The 14,851-nt window shown below is 52.4% G+C and overlaps 1 protein-coding gene across 9 annotated transcripts in view; it reads left to right on the forward strand.

Annotated features, from left to right (window-relative positions):
* The window catches only part of SLC41A3 (solute carrier family 41 member 3), a 78,635-nt gene that overhangs the window by 19,895 nt on the left and 43,889 nt on the right, over positions 1 to 14,851 (forward strand). For 8 of the 9 annotated variants that reach the window (XM_050781705.1, XM_050781707.1, XM_050781710.1 and 5 more), the window contains exon 3: positions 13,079 to 13,186. In XM_050781705.1, coding sequence (XP_050637662.1) covers positions 13,079 to 13,186 — 108 coding nt within the window. Of the gene's footprint in view, positions 1 to 6,786; positions 7,792 to 13,078; positions 13,187 to 14,851 lie in introns of those variants that run through there. The other variant, XM_050781714.1, reaches the window with a different exon arrangement.

The raw sequence follows: 14,851 nt of genomic DNA on the forward strand, positions 1-14,851 counted from the left end.
TGTCGAGGCAGCACTTCGGAGTTTTAGGCCTTATCCCACCATTGACCCCTTGATGCCTTGATGCCAGCTTAAGCCTTGATGGTGACTGAGACTTCCAGGGAATAGAAGAGCCTCTCCAGGAAGCAGCGTAGACCCTTGGCCAGGAGAGAGAGTGCCATGTGGTGCCCTTGAAAAGTGAAAAGTGTCTGCTTTGTGTCCAGGAAGGAATTTGGTGGCCTGGGTATGGGGAGTGTGTGTCCCCGGGGCAGGGAGGGGGGATTGGATCCAGCTTAATCAGTGCCTGTGACAGTGGTGACACCCAGTGGAGGTCCCTTTGCCACCTGTCACTTCATCAGAGTTCTTTGAGGGGCCCATGTGCCTCCTGCTAACCCTGGCTGCCTGTGGCCCACCCGGGAAGTAGGGGCTCCACTGGGTGCTTCCTGCAGAGTTAGTGCTCTGTATTTCAAGAAGGAAATGAGGGCCTTGGCCACCGTCGCCATGCCTGAACCTTAGAGAGGATCAGGAGTGACTGTCTGAGGCCTTGTGTGTGGCTGTAGTGTATGTGTAGGCATTTGTTACCCTGTTCTATATTGTGTGTGTCACTGAGGCAGGAAATTCCCAGAGCTCTGTACCCCCAAGTGGGGCAGCTTCGAGGCCCTGGGCCAAGAGCCTGTGCACAGTGGCAGAGGGAGCGCCAGCAGGCCAGGGTGCCCATGCTGTTGCTTGCCTGATGCTTGGCCACTGTGCTGACCCTTGGAGGTTTGCTCCTTCTCAGGGACTTCCTGGTTAAGATGGGAAGCAGCAGCCTTCCCCTGAGCTCCCTCACATATATTACATGGCAGCACCCTCCGTGAAGCCTATAGCTCCCACCATGAATGGCCAGCCCATCTCAAGGGCCTTGGGTAGTCAAGGGGCCCAGGGAGGGGTGACTTCTCTGGCACCATGGCATCTGGCAAAGGACTGAGGACAGGGGAGACCACCCCTCCTGCAGGTGGCATATGCCAGAGGGCCCAGGTTTGGCTCCATTCTATTTTTAAGGAGACCTCAGTAGCTGTACTGAGCTTGGGGGTGCCACCTGTGAAGGCATAATGGGTAGTGGGAATGGAGGGTCACAGGCACAGCGTCCGTGAGAACCTGTGCTTCCAGGAGAGCCCAGCATGTGTCCAGCAGCTGCTCCTCTGATGGTGCACAGTGCAGGGTGGAGGAGAGCATCTCCCTGGATCCACAGCCCCTAGACAACGTATGGCCATCAGCCTGTAGACTCCAGGGCTTGAGGGGAGGTTGCTAATGCCCCTCTCTTCCATGAAGGCGTTTCTGGGGGCACTAATAGGAGTGACTGCTGATTTTAACTTGGGCAGATCCTAGAGCCTTTTGTTGGAGTGGCCTGTTTGAGTTGGCTTGCTTTGCAGATGACAGCATAAATGGGCATAAGTAAAATTTGTAGATGAGAAATATGTTGCTTCCAGAACCCAAAAGGAAAGTGGCAAAGGGACCTCCACTGGGTGTCATCACTGTCACAGGCACCCAAAGGTCCGGAACGCAAAAGGAACTAAGAGATGTTGGAGACTTGTATTAATGTTGTGGATGCTGAGAGGGTTAATAGCTCTTTTGTTGCAGTGTTGGGGATGGAATGGCTCTCAGTTTACCAAATAATTTTCAGGTGTTTAACCAAGATGCCAGGCCTCACACCACATGTGGGGTGATGGCCCCCGCTCTCGTTGTGAGTGCCTTTGTGAGTTACTTGTATGCCCTTAATTAGTGAGTCAAAGGAGCCTGGAGGAAGGCATCGTCAGTGTAATGTAACTGTGTTCCTGAGAAAGGCAGATGCAGGGGAGACCTTGGCCACATGACTGTGTGTGATGGCAGAGCTGTGGAGGTCCCCATGGGGAGCCTGGAAAAGATATCTAGTGTCCCTTTAGAGGGGAAGGCCAAGTGTGTCTGAGGCTGGTGAAATAGACACTGAACAGAATGTATTAACCAAGTCTATAGCAGCAAAGTACCAGTTGATTTGGATGGAGTCAGTGATTTCTATAACATTCGGTGTTGGATGTGGGGTCTGAATGGACAGGGTCACGGCGTTAAGGTGGTGGTAATCCACCAGGAGGCACCCTTTCATTTTCTCCAGGTTTAGGAATGAGCCAAATTGCCCCGTGTAAAGGAGAAGCAGGGGGATTGACGTACCCTGTTTAAGTCTTGCATAATAAGTTTCCCTTCTTGAAGGTCCTGTTGTAATTTGCATTGGATGGTATTAACTGTTTTAATGGGGAGCAGGGGAGGGTCTGTGGGGTCTCATCTTGTCAAGCCAATTTGTAAGTCAGACCAGGTGGCAGGAGTGCCAGGGAGCACCCGCCAGACTCACACCAGCCTTTAGTCAGTTAATGGTAGTTCTCGTCATGGGGGCAAAAACAGCCCTTTAGGGTGGGAGGAGATGACAGAGCCCGAGAGAGATAGCAACTGGCAGTTGCATCCCAGCTGACTGTTAGGGCTTGTTAGCAAGCAAAGAGCAGGCAGGGAGAGCTGGCCAGGTGTCCTCAGTCACGGTGGGCCCATCTGTTCGTGAGCCAGTTATGGTCACCTCCTCTTCACCTCGTTGGTGAGGGAGGGGGGGTCTCACCCTTGGGTTAAGGGTATGGTGGACCCTTGACACCTAGCCCTGGGCAAGTGAGGACCACAGCAGTTCGTTCATTCATTCATTCATTCATTCACTCATTCAGGCAGCATATACTGTGTGCCTGTGCCAGGCAGACAGCCCTGCCCTCATGCCGCTCACACAGCAGGCGCTGGGGTCAATGTTGATAGCAGTGAGGACTGTGTGCTCCAGCAAATGGTGGGAGCGGCCCTGTGGAGGGAGGCCAAGAAGATCCCCTTTCCCCAGGAGGAGGTGTTGCAGGGGAGGCAAGAGAGCTGCTTGGAGACAGTGCGTGAGCAGGCCAGCCTGGCAGGGGGTGGCCAAGTCTTTCATCTTCACCCGTGGGTGGTTTCTGCCAGTCGAGATCAGAAGCAGAAAATAAAGAAGAACCTTAAGAGTTATTTAAAATTTAATTGACCTGATCTGTGAGATCTGAACAAGATGGGGGAAGAATTCATGTAAGAATGACCGTCTGGCTGAGAACCTGCCGAGGGTCAGGGTGACCCTGAGAAATGAATTGGATGCTGTGTTGGAAACTGCTCCTGGTAAACAGGCAGTTCCTGCTGCAGCGTCAGAAATGTACTCCAGAGCCCCTGCCCACGCTGTGTGGACCCTCCCCTAAAAACACACCCCAGTAAGAACGAGGCGGTGGGCAGAGATCAGTGGTCCTCAGTGTTCTGATCCTGTGGTCTTCGTGGGGTCTGGGCGGCCTGTTGCAGAAGCCCCTCAGGTGGTCCTGGTACCCTGATGGGTGAGCACCACTGATCTTGTGCCACCTGCTCATGCTGTGGGCTGTGGGGTGGACTGGAGGCCCAGAGGTCACACAGAAACTGCCGGACCCAGCTTCCACCTGGTGCTCCATGTAGCTGGAATCTAGTTCAAGCTCTCAGATTTTTCTGCTGTGCTACTGAGCTATTTTTAAAACCACACTCTTTATTTTCTGGATTATAACTCAGTGAGCTGTGTTGACATGTTTTGTTCTCAGGTTTTCACAGGAAAGTCGTTTTTCTTATATAATTACATTATTTGCTTTTGATGACAGTTTTTCTTGATTTATAAAAGGAAATAATCACAATTGTCAGAATAGACAGAAAATTATAAAATAAAGATTACTTATGAACCCACCACCCAAAGGCAACTACTGTTAGCATTTTGGTATATATCCTTCTGAATGTTTCACAGTGCATGCACGTGTGTGTGTGTGTGTGTATCTTTCTCACTCAATTTTTTTTTTTTTGAGACAGAGTTTCGCTCCTGTTTTCCAGGCTGGAGTGCAATGGCATGATCTCAGCTTACCGCAACCTCTGCCTCCTGGGTTCAAGCAATTCTGGTGCCTCAGCCTCCCGAGTTGCTGGGATTACAGGCATGCGCCACCATGCCCAGCTAATTTTTGTATTACTAGTAAAGATGAGGTTTCTCCATGTTGGTCAAGCTGGTCTCGAACTCCTGACCTCAGGTGATCTGCCCGCCTCGGCCTCCCAAAGTGCTGGGATTACAGGCGTGAGCCACTGCACCTGGTCTCTCGCTCAATTTTTAAACAGATTTGAGAAACATTTTTGTAGTGTTTTGTAACTTACTTGATCAGACACCTCTTTCTGTATGAGAGTATGCAAATAGTTGTTTATTTCTACATCTCCTGTGCTGATGAGGATGGTTCCAGGATTCACTGTGTATGATTATAAGTTGTGCGATGATGTTTGACCATGTCCAAAACTGTGGCGACACTGAGAGGTACTGACACCTGAAGGAAGTGATCACCTGTCTGGGGTCTTCTCAGCTGTGTGCCTTGGGAATGTGCATCCCACAACAGACCTTGAGCAGCCAGAGAAACTAGGCCAGCCTAGAGGACTCTGTCTTTAACCAGGTGATGCCTTTAAACCAGTAACCTTCTGCAACACTTCTCCAGAATCAGGCCATTTCTCTCTGCCTCCTGCCGGTTCAATCTCCTGTTTGAATAAGCTGATCCTAACCATGGATGACGGACAGTGATGGGGTTGGCAGGCAGGAGTGGCAGCTCAGAAGCTGAGGGTCTTGGCCTGCCTTTGACACTAACTTGCTGTGTGATCTTGGGAAAACTGTTCATTTTCTTTGTTTGCAAAACAGAATGCTGTAGTTCCTGTGAACATCCCAGGGCTGTTGTGAAAATGATAGAATGTGAGAGAGCTCTGAGAATTACAGACTGCTGTACAAGGGAACAAACGGGCATTCCTTCATTCATTTACAGTGACTGAGTGCGTGTGGCCAAGTCTGCTCTGTGCCCTCGTTATGCCCTGGGTTTCCTTCAGAGCATTTGTCACAGATCATCATTTCTTTCTCTCTCTCTTTTTTTTTTTTTTTTTTGACTATCTGATAACCTGTGTTTGTTCTGCTCACAGTGTACCCTGGCATTTAGGGTAGAGGCTGGCAAATACTAGTCCGTAAGTACTGATCTGTGGAGTGGAGCCATGGAGAATCCCCAAGATTGCAGCAGTGAGAAGGGCTCTGTTCTCAGGAAGGGTGCGTGCCAGGGAGGGAGAGCAGATACACCTGCATTTCATGCTTCTGTTATGCAAAAGTGGGACCTGTCTTCAGAGAGGTTCAGAGAGTACATTGGGAATTCTGGGGAAATAGCTGTTAGGCTGTGGCTGAGAGGAGGTGCCTCAGCTGGCCACAAGGCCTAGCAATGTTTGGCCTGGGTGATGTGTCGGCCCGCAGCAGAGGGGAGGAGCATGGGCATGGCCCCCATGAGGGTCGTGAGAAGTTCCCTCTGCCGCTGCAGCACATGACCGTGTACTAGAAAGACGGAGGATCACGTGGATGTGTCTTTCCAGATTGCAAGGGGTCCAGATGTCCCTTTCTCAGGCAGTGTGTTGACTGCCATGGAGGATGTGCAAGCAAGCGCCATCCTCGTAGTGCCCCTGTGGGTTGTGCCTGTGAAGAGCAGACACACTGGTTTTGTGGGGAGGCAGGTTAGAGGGACAAAGGGCCGTGGCGAAGGCAGCGTCTGTGGGCGGGAGTGGGGGACAGCTGTGGGAGAGGTACGGGCACATGCAGAGTGAATGTGGGACTGAGGTGGTCGGGGCTCAGAGTGAGGCTTGCATTTCTGGCAGAACCTTTCCTTGAGGCAGGCCACTTGGGAGAGGCAGGCTTGGAAGTGGCAGTCCTGAGAGACTGGCAGAGTGAGACACGTGCTCATCCCTACCAGGGCTTAGGTATATGGTCTGAAAGCTCGGAGGAGAGGTCTGGGCTGTGAGAAGTTTGGGAGTTGCTACATCTGAAATAGCGAGATCACGGGAAGAGATTCCCCAAATGCAGTTAACTATGGCTACATAACAAAGGACACCAAAGCTTAGCAGTTTGTTTAAAGCCAATTATTGTTTGATGCGGAATCCACAGGTTGGGCAGGGCCTGGTGAGAAGAACCTCCTGCTCTGCCCTGTGGCTGTTGGGCCAGCCCAAGATGGCGCACTCGTGTGCAAGGCTGGGCTGTGGGCAAGACCCTGGCTTACGGCCTCTACCTGTGACCATGTGGTCTTCCTCACAGCAGAGTAACTGGGAGCATGAGCAGCCCAAGAGATAGGACATAGAAGTTGTCAGTTTCTTAAGATCCACGCCCAGAAACTGCCACAGCGTCTCTTCCACTTTGTTCTCTCGGTTAAGCTGTGGGGACAAAGGGGAGAGGGGGGCAGAAACTCTAGCTCTCAGTGGGAATTGTGCTGGAGTTTAGGGCCCATTATGCATTGGTCCTACAAGGGGCTTGAAAATATCTGTTGAATGAATGACTAAATGAAGGGTGTGCGCAAAGACGCAGTGCAAGGAATATTGGGGGCACGAGGGGAACAGGTGCTGGAGAAATTCATCTGGAGTTCGGTTGCAGGGAGGCCAGTAGGATCCACACTGGGGAGGGCAGTGGACTCCAGGCTGGGGTCCGCACGTGAGTCCGGGACAGGCTTTCCGACGGGAGAACCAGATAAGGTGCCCACTAGGGTGACAGTTTAGGGATGGGAGTGGAAGTGAGGCCTAGACCTGACCGCAGCCCTGGGTTCAGCCGATGTGAGTCTGACCCCCAGCTTCGGGCTTCTGCCTGCCCCAGCCTGCCCTCAGGCCTGAACATTCTGTTCCTGGTGCCTGTGGAATGCACAGAGGACACACCCAACAACAGAACCCCAGGAGTCAGGTGGCTTCCCAGCCCCTTCTCCTTCTCTGTGTGAGGTGGGGTCAGCAGGGCCAGTCTCACCTTTGTAGCTGAAGAAAGTGAGGTCACTTTGGAAGCATTTTTATGAGTCTTCCAGGCCATGGAGGGAGAATAGGACTGCGTTTTTTTCTGTGAACACAGCTTCCTGTGGCCATGAACCCCCTGGCTGGACACAACTCGAGATGACCCAGGGCGTGGCTTTCTGCTCGGAGATCCACAGACTGGCCTTGAGGAATAAAACTTGAGGTCTGTAGAGCTGGCCCGAGGAGGCAGTCCCTCTGTGCTGATATCTCCCCAGGCCTCCTCTGCCAGGAGGGGAACAGCCCAGGACACTTGTACAGGGCGAGGTGGCAGCAGACCTCTGTGTGGGCACTCACCAAGGCCAGGCCCCACGTACACTCCAGCTCTGTCCAGCCCAAGCCAGTATGGACCGGCCTGCTGGGCTGCTGATTGCTGTCAAGGGCGGTGCGAAGGGACCATGAGCCTCCATGGCAGGCCAGCAGAGGGAGGTCCCGGCGGACACACAGCCACTGTCTGAGGAGAGCCTGACCTTCAGAGAGGGACAGCAGGGCCTGGCAGAGTCTCCGTAATGAGGCCCTGAGTCACACTGGCCTTTGTTCCTCACTCATCTGTGCTGGCCCTCGGCCAAGGGGCTGTTGGGGAGCTTTCTGCAGGCGCACAGCACCTGGTGACTGGGAAGCTTCTGTTAGTGTGAACTTCTTGGGAACAGCGTCCTGGTGTGGGCCAGGAGGAGAGGACTGGAGCACCCCCGGCTCCGACTTCGTGCTCCTGGGATCGTGTTGCATTGCCTGGCCATGGTGGTCACCCAGCTGAATCTGGAGTTTTGCTTTCGGGGCAAGAAGCTGCGAGGCTTCAGCTGTGAGTTCACCCGGTCCCCACATGGGGTCTTGCCTGAGTCTTTCTTCACCATCATGTGCCAGGTCGTGGTGCCCATTCTGCTGTCCGGCTTGTGCATGATGGCGGCCGGCCTGGTGATGAACACCGTTCAAGTGCGTACTGGGTGTCTGGGCGATCAGGGGTGGGAGACACACTGACCGGGTCTCCTGGCACCACAGACAGGGCAGGCTGGATTCATAAGGGGCCTCCAGAGTGGGACAGCAGCCCTGAACCTGCCCTTGCCGCTTGGGTGTCCCGGGTGTCAGTGAGGCTGTCAGGAGGGACCTCCAACACTGAGACCTCAGCGTTGGAGATTCGCAGAATGATGGAGGTTTGTTAGAACCTTAGCCTACGTGTGCCTCCTCAGCCCAAGGAGCTCAAACCACCTTCCTCCCAGTGCATGTGGGTTCACGAGGCAGAGTCTGCCACTCACCAGTGGAGGGGATTTTTAGTCACACTGTTCTGCCTTGATTTCCCCATCTGTAAAATGGGGATAATGAAAGCCCCAACCTCACAGAATTGTGAGGACCAGATCACTGAGTCTGTGTGCTGTGGTCCCTGTAGGGTGGGGGCATGACCGCTGCAGGCAGAGCTGCGGCATGCCCAGCCCTCAGCATCCTGGTGTGGCCCCTGGTGAAAAAGGACAAGGTTTGGAGCCCGAGGGTGCAGCGGGGAGGGCCACGGCGGTCTCCCTGCAGTGGAGGCATGTGCTGAGGGAGATTCGCTCATCACAATCTGTGTCTCCCCTAGCTTGGTTCAGGCAGCGTGTTGGAATCATTGAGAGGTTTGTGCTATCTGTCAGCTGAAGCATTTCGTAGAGTCAGTTTAGAAAAATTAGAAAATATGCCCAAGCAATGGAGGCAGGCTGTCCCCTCATCTCTATCACCGCTGCTGTGGACCTTTCAAGACAATTTTCTATGTACATATAAACATATACATATATGGTTTATACTGTGCAGTTTTGCTTTTTTTTTTTTTTATTTTTTTTTTTGAGATGGAGTCTTGCCCTGTCGCCCAAGCTGGAATGCAATGGCGCAATCTCGGCTCACTGCAACCTCTGCCTCCTGGGTTCAGGTGATTCTCCTGCCTCAGTTCCCAAGTAGCTGGGATTACAGGCGCCCACCACCATGCCCAGCTAATTTTTTTTGGATTTTTAGTAGAGATGGGGTGTCACCATGTTGGCCAGGCTGGTCTCGAACTCCTGACCTCGTGATCCACCCACCTCAACCTCCCAAAGTGCTGGGATTACAGGCGTGAGCCATCGTGCCTGGCCCGCAGTTTTGCTTTTTAATCTGTAAATGTAAATTTAAAATTTCAACCCACGAGGACACCCCAAATAGTGTTTCATGTTCCTGAGTGTACGCAGCACCTCCTTCCTTATGGCGACTCAGCGTCTGTCTGTGTCCCAGCTCCAAGTTGGAGAGGGGCAGCCTGTACCCACCAGGCCACCCAGGCTCCTAATGTGAGCTCACGATACCTCCCAGGCAGCTTCTGCTTGCTCATCTCAGTTGATGGGACACTCATCCCCTTTTGGGACTAGGGTGGCCTTTTGCATCCTGGCCAGCCCCCCATTAGAAAGCCTGTGTTTCTGTGGGCTTGCAACCTGAATACCCACTTCTTCCCCCAGTAGCCTCACCCTAGAGCTGTGCTTATCGCTTCTTCCCTGAGACCACCCAATTGATGCTGGGGAGAGAGACTGTCAGGCATTCCGGAGGGCTGGGCAGGGAGTGGAGGCCACAAGCAGGTGTTTGCCTTGAAGGAAGAGGGAGCAGTCATTCTTCTTAGAGGTCAGGGGATCTGCAGAGGAGCAGGACAATTTGATTTGGACTTTAAAGGTAATGTAGCAATTTCCAGGATGCCCTGAAAAGACGTGAACATTCCAAGCTGAAGGATTTATGTGCAAAGATATGGGCGAACGATAGTGTGCATTTGTGGAGAGTGAGGGACGGGGTGGCTGCTGTCATGGGGAAAGGGACGCTGGGCAGGAATGAGGAGCTCTGTCTGCTCTGCTCAGAGGGTGTGCTGTGCACTGAGTGCAGCAGGTGTTTGCTTTATGTTAAAACGAGTGTCTTGCTGGTTTTATTGAAGGGTAGCATAGACACGCAGGAGAGCACACACAATTCCTGTGTGCGTCTGCATGGACCACCTCAAGGTACAGGGGCTGTCGCAGCCCCACCTGGGGCATCCTCAGCAGAGCCCCAGCAGAGTCCTCTGCTCAGCCGTCTCAGCCCCACCTCTGACTCCAGCGCTGTGGGTTTGCATTGTCTGTTCTTATCATGTGCTTGTGTGTCTTTGGGGTTCATAGGACTTATGTGTTATGTATACTCAGGAGAGGAGTTGGCAGTGAAGGGTTACAGGTGGCTGAGTGATGGGGTCATACTTGTGCCACAAAACTCACCCCAGGCAGTGGTGTCAAAGATGACCCCGAGGGTGAGGCTGGAGGAGCAGGGAAGAGCTGGGGGACTGTGGGCAGAGTTCAGAGCCCCTAGAGTGCAAGAATCATTATTTCTGATGATTTCAGCCTCGCCAGTGACTGATATAGGCATCTTTAAAGTGTTGCTGGAGAGGGCGGTGGCAGAATTTAAAACTTGTGAAGACTTGAATGTCAGATTGGAGAAAAGAAGGCGTTGAATCCTGGCTGGCAGAGCAGGAAGGACACAGGTGGCGAGGAGAAGTTTGGAGATTTGGGATTTGAGGTGCTTGTGGGGTGTTCAACCAGAGTTGGATGGGCAGATCTTATGCTCACAGAGACTTCTGAGCCATAGACATTGGGGGGCACCTGCGCAAGCCCAGGGTGTCAGTCAGTGTATTTGCTGTTGGCTACAGGTAACAGGAAACCTAACTCAAAGGGACTTTAAAAATAAAGACACTTATTATCTCTGTAAAGAAGTCTAGAGATAGGACAGAATTGGTTAATTACTGGATTAACTGTGTCACCCAGCATTTTTTCACTTTACATTTGTATTAGTTTGCTAGGACTACCATAAAAAAATACCACAGAGCAGGTAGCTTAAACAACAGAAACTGATTTTTTTCCACAATTCCAGAGGCCAGAAGTCTGAGATGAAAGTGTTGGCAAGGTTGGTTTTCGAGCTTTGCAGATGGCCCTGTGTCTTCACATGGTCTCCCCTCTGTACGTGTCTAGGTCCAAATTTCCTCCTCTAATGAGGATGCCACTCATACTGGGCTAGGACCCACCCTCATGACTGCGTTTCAACTTAATTATCTCATTAAAGACAGTCTCTGTAAATACAGTTATGTTTTGGTACTAGGCATGAGGACTTCACCATATGAATTTTGGGGGACACAGTTCAGCCAGTGTCCGTAGACTTTGGTCCCATTACAGTTGTGTGATACCCAATGTGACCAAACAGGACTTCTCAGATCTCACTTGACCAGAGTCATAGCAACCACTGGCAAGGAGGATGGGACCACCGTGCATCAGGGTTCAGCTTCCACCCCATCTCCCGCCTAGGCTTCCTGCTGAAAGCCCCGGGAACACGGAGCAGGTGGGGTGGCTGCTGGAAGATAGTGCTGGGTGGGCAGTGGAAGCTGCAGAAGGGAGAGGGTGTGGGGAGAAAGGAGAACTGAAGAGAGAGCAGGAAGGAAGGTCAGTATTAACAGGGTCAGGAGGAGGAAGAGGGGCCGAGACTGGGTGGATAGTGAGGTGGGCACAGGACTGGGGGCTGGAGGCTCAGAGGCCAGGGGAGAGGGTGCAGAGCTGTGCCTGTCAGCAGGTGCTTTGTCCGTGCGGGGGCCGGGGGACAGTGCCACCCTGCAGGGAGAGCAGCAGATGGGGTTTACCCATCAGGAGGCCACCAGGCAAGGTGTCCTCTCACGCCTCAAAGGTGTCCTCACTTCCTTTAGGGAGACAGTGAGAGCCATAGGGCTGCAGCACTGAGGGTGATGGGTGAGGACAGGCATTTGTTCAAAGGTAGTAGTGCTGGGAGAGCAGGAGGAAGGCTGCTGGGTGGGGCAGGCTGAAAGGAGGGGTTTGCTGTGACTGGGGTTGGTGGGTGCCGGGTCTTGGGTATAGGCAGAGAGAGTGCCCATGACCACACTGGGCTCCACAGGGGGCTAGGGAGAGTGTGGGTGGTGGTGCCCGAAGGCCAGCTGGGGAGTACGTGATGGTCTTGGTTCCCCTGCTGAGGACAGAGGCCCACCCTATGGTGGGTGGAGGGGTGTGCAGGCTGAGAGGACAACTGCACAGAGCTGTGGCCAGATGCCACCAGGAGACTGTGAGGCATGGGAGGACACCTTGCCTGGTGGCGTTGTTTTCTTCTCAAGTTTTAAGAGAGGGCAAACTCAGGACTCCACCAGAGCTGGAACTGGATTCTGAATTCCACGGCCCGGTAGATAAGGTACAGGAAGAAACTAAACAGTGCTCATCTTCCTTGGTGTGAGAGCAGAAAGGAGTCTTAAAGGGCCTCTGGCCTGATCTCTTCACCTTCACGCCTGGTCAAGCCTGTTGCTGGGCAGCTTGTGGACGATTGTCCAAGTCCCTAGAGGCTGAGTGGGTTTGCACATCTTTACACAGCTCTTGCCTTGTAGGGGAGGGACAGGGCCTAGATCCCAGGCCACCTTTCTCCTTGATGACAAAGCAGGGATTTGTTTCCAGGTCTAGAATTCCAAAACCAGGAGAAGCTTCTAGTGTTAGGCGTCAAAGATCTCTGCAGCAGCCAGACAGGCAAAATAAATCAGTAGGATCAGATGGGGCATTAAAACTGATTTAGGGGAACATCTAATTGCACGTTAAACAGTTAAGAATTGTTTTCACCTCTACCAATAAGTGTTTTCTCTTCCATTTTCCTTGAAGCATGAATCCCTTTCATCTGTCTTTGAAGTTATTGATTTTTCTACATTTAATGGAATAGAGGCATATTCTATGTTTTTAAAAACCCTGAGCCCCACAGGGTGCTCAGTAGCAGCTTGCACGCAGTCCCTGGACCTGGGGGCAGAGGGAGGCAGGGCCTGCATGGCCTGTGTGAAGATCCTGGATCCCCAGTAGAGGCAGGGCCCTTCCTCAGCCTGGCCATCTTGCAGGTGTTTGTGGGCCTCCCCGTTCATGAGAAATTCCCCAACGTTCTTGTCCGGGACCGTGCGTGCCTCTGCAGAACACAGTGCAGAGCACATGCAGCAGGGCTGCCACCCGCTGGCCTCCAGCCTGGCCCGGCCCGCAGTGTGCTCACGGCCACTGATGCTGATTCAGTGAACGGCACTAAAAAGGTTTTCACAGCTTCATTTATTTCTGTTTAGTTTAAAGCCATTTAAGAAACACCTTAGTCCTATTTGATCATTTTATAGGGAGTGAAAAGTGACTTGCTGAAGGTTCTCTCAAGAAATTTCCAGAGATTTGCTGACGTGTGTGTTTGGCTTATCTCCTTACTCTTTCCCTACCAGCACTGGCCTGTGTTTGTGGAGGTGAAAGACCTTTTGACGTTGGTGCCGCCCCTGGTGGGCTTGAAGGGGAACCTGGAGATGACACTGGCATCCAGACTCTCCACAGCTGTAAGTGGACACTTGGACATTCGAGGCGGCCACAACGTGGGGCAGGCGCGTCCCTACCACCTGGTATCCCCTGGCTCGTGGGCGGTGGGTTGGATTCGCCAAAACAATGGATATTTCTGGGTTTTGTTACCTCATGATGCTGTCCCTGGTCCCTCTCCCAGCCCAGCACCCTGGCTTTCCACTACCAAACTGGATGACTGAGGGATGTGCACAACCCTGCATGCCCCTGTTCCTCCTTTGACCTAAATGTCAGTGGGTGCCATGTGCCCCGAGTCTGCACACCGCCCTCCCACCCACATCCACCCCATCACACATTCACGCAGAAGACACGACAAGCAATGCAGACCTGATGGAGGGTTCCATGGAGGAGACAGGAAGGGTTTGTCACCCAGGTTAACCTTCCTCAGTGGCTTCTACTCCCCAGAATGGCTCCCTGAATGCTTGATCACTGGCGGTGTCTTCTCTGGGCACTTGAACCAACACAGTTTCTAGCTTTGCCAGCTCTTCTCACACCTTCCCAGCTATCCCAGGAGACTGAAGCTTTTTCCCTTCTACTACACAGAATGGTTTCTCCCTTTCTCTGATGCCCATGTGATATCCTGTAGGTGACAAAGACTGTGGCAAGAGGAGGTTGTGGTGTGTTCAAGGAACTGAGAGGACAGCAACATAGCTAGAGAGCAGAGGGCAGATGGGGTGGGGGCAGGGGGCTGCCGAACATGAGGCTGAAGAGATAGGTGAGGTGTGAGTGGCCCAACAGTGGCCCTGAAGATAACCAGGTCCTGGTCTTGGAACCCGTGGATGTTAACTTATAGGGAAGAGGCCTTTGCAGAAGTGACTAAGAGAAGCCCCTTGGGATGGGAGATTGTCGTGGATTATCCATATAGACCCAGTGTAACCACAGGGGTCCTTATAGAGGGGAACAGAGAGACATTTCAGACAGGAGAAAAGGCCATGTGGTGGAAGCAGCATACAAGAGGAAAGATGCTGTGCTCCTGGCTTTGATGACGGAGGAAGTGCCGTGAGCCAAGAGATGGAGCTCTCTGTGCTGGGAAAGACAAGGAGACAGATTCTCCCCTAGAGCTTCCAGAGAGAGTGAGGTTTTGATTTTGGCCCCATAAGACTCATTTCAGACTCCTGTCCTCCAGAACGGTAAGAGGATGGATTTCTTTTGTTTTAAGCCACTAAGTTTGTTATAACAGCAAGAGGAAACTAACACATGGGGCCATGTGGAGCCTTGTGGGATGTGGAAATGTCTGAGCAGCTGGTAACATGATGCAGGCACACACATGCACACACAACTCGTGTGTATACATGCATATATGTGTGCACAATTGTTTTGGTCAGTGTTTGGGAGGGAAAAAAATATTGATAGTAATCTCCGCCATGGAGGCATTTCAGGTGTTTGTTTCATAGTACTTAACTGCATTTTTTTTTTTTTTTGAGGCAGTTTTGCTGTGTCACCCAGGCCGGAGTCCAGTGGCATGATCTTGGCTCACTGCATCCCCTGCCTCCTGGGCTCAAGTGATTCTCATGCCTAAGCCTCCTGAGTAGCTGGATTACAGGTGTGTGCCAGCACACCCGGCCAATTTTTGTATTTTTAGCAGAGGCATGGTTTCACCATGTTGGTCAGGTTGGTCTTGAACTCCTGACCTCAAGTGACCTCCC

The sequence above is a fragment of the Macaca thibetana genome, chromosome 2, assembly GCF_024542745.1.
Source record: "Macaca thibetana thibetana isolate TM-01 chromosome 2, ASM2454274v1, whole genome shotgun sequence".
NCBI classification, from domain to species: domain Eukaryota; kingdom Metazoa; phylum Chordata; class Mammalia; order Primates; family Cercopithecidae; genus Macaca; species Macaca thibetana.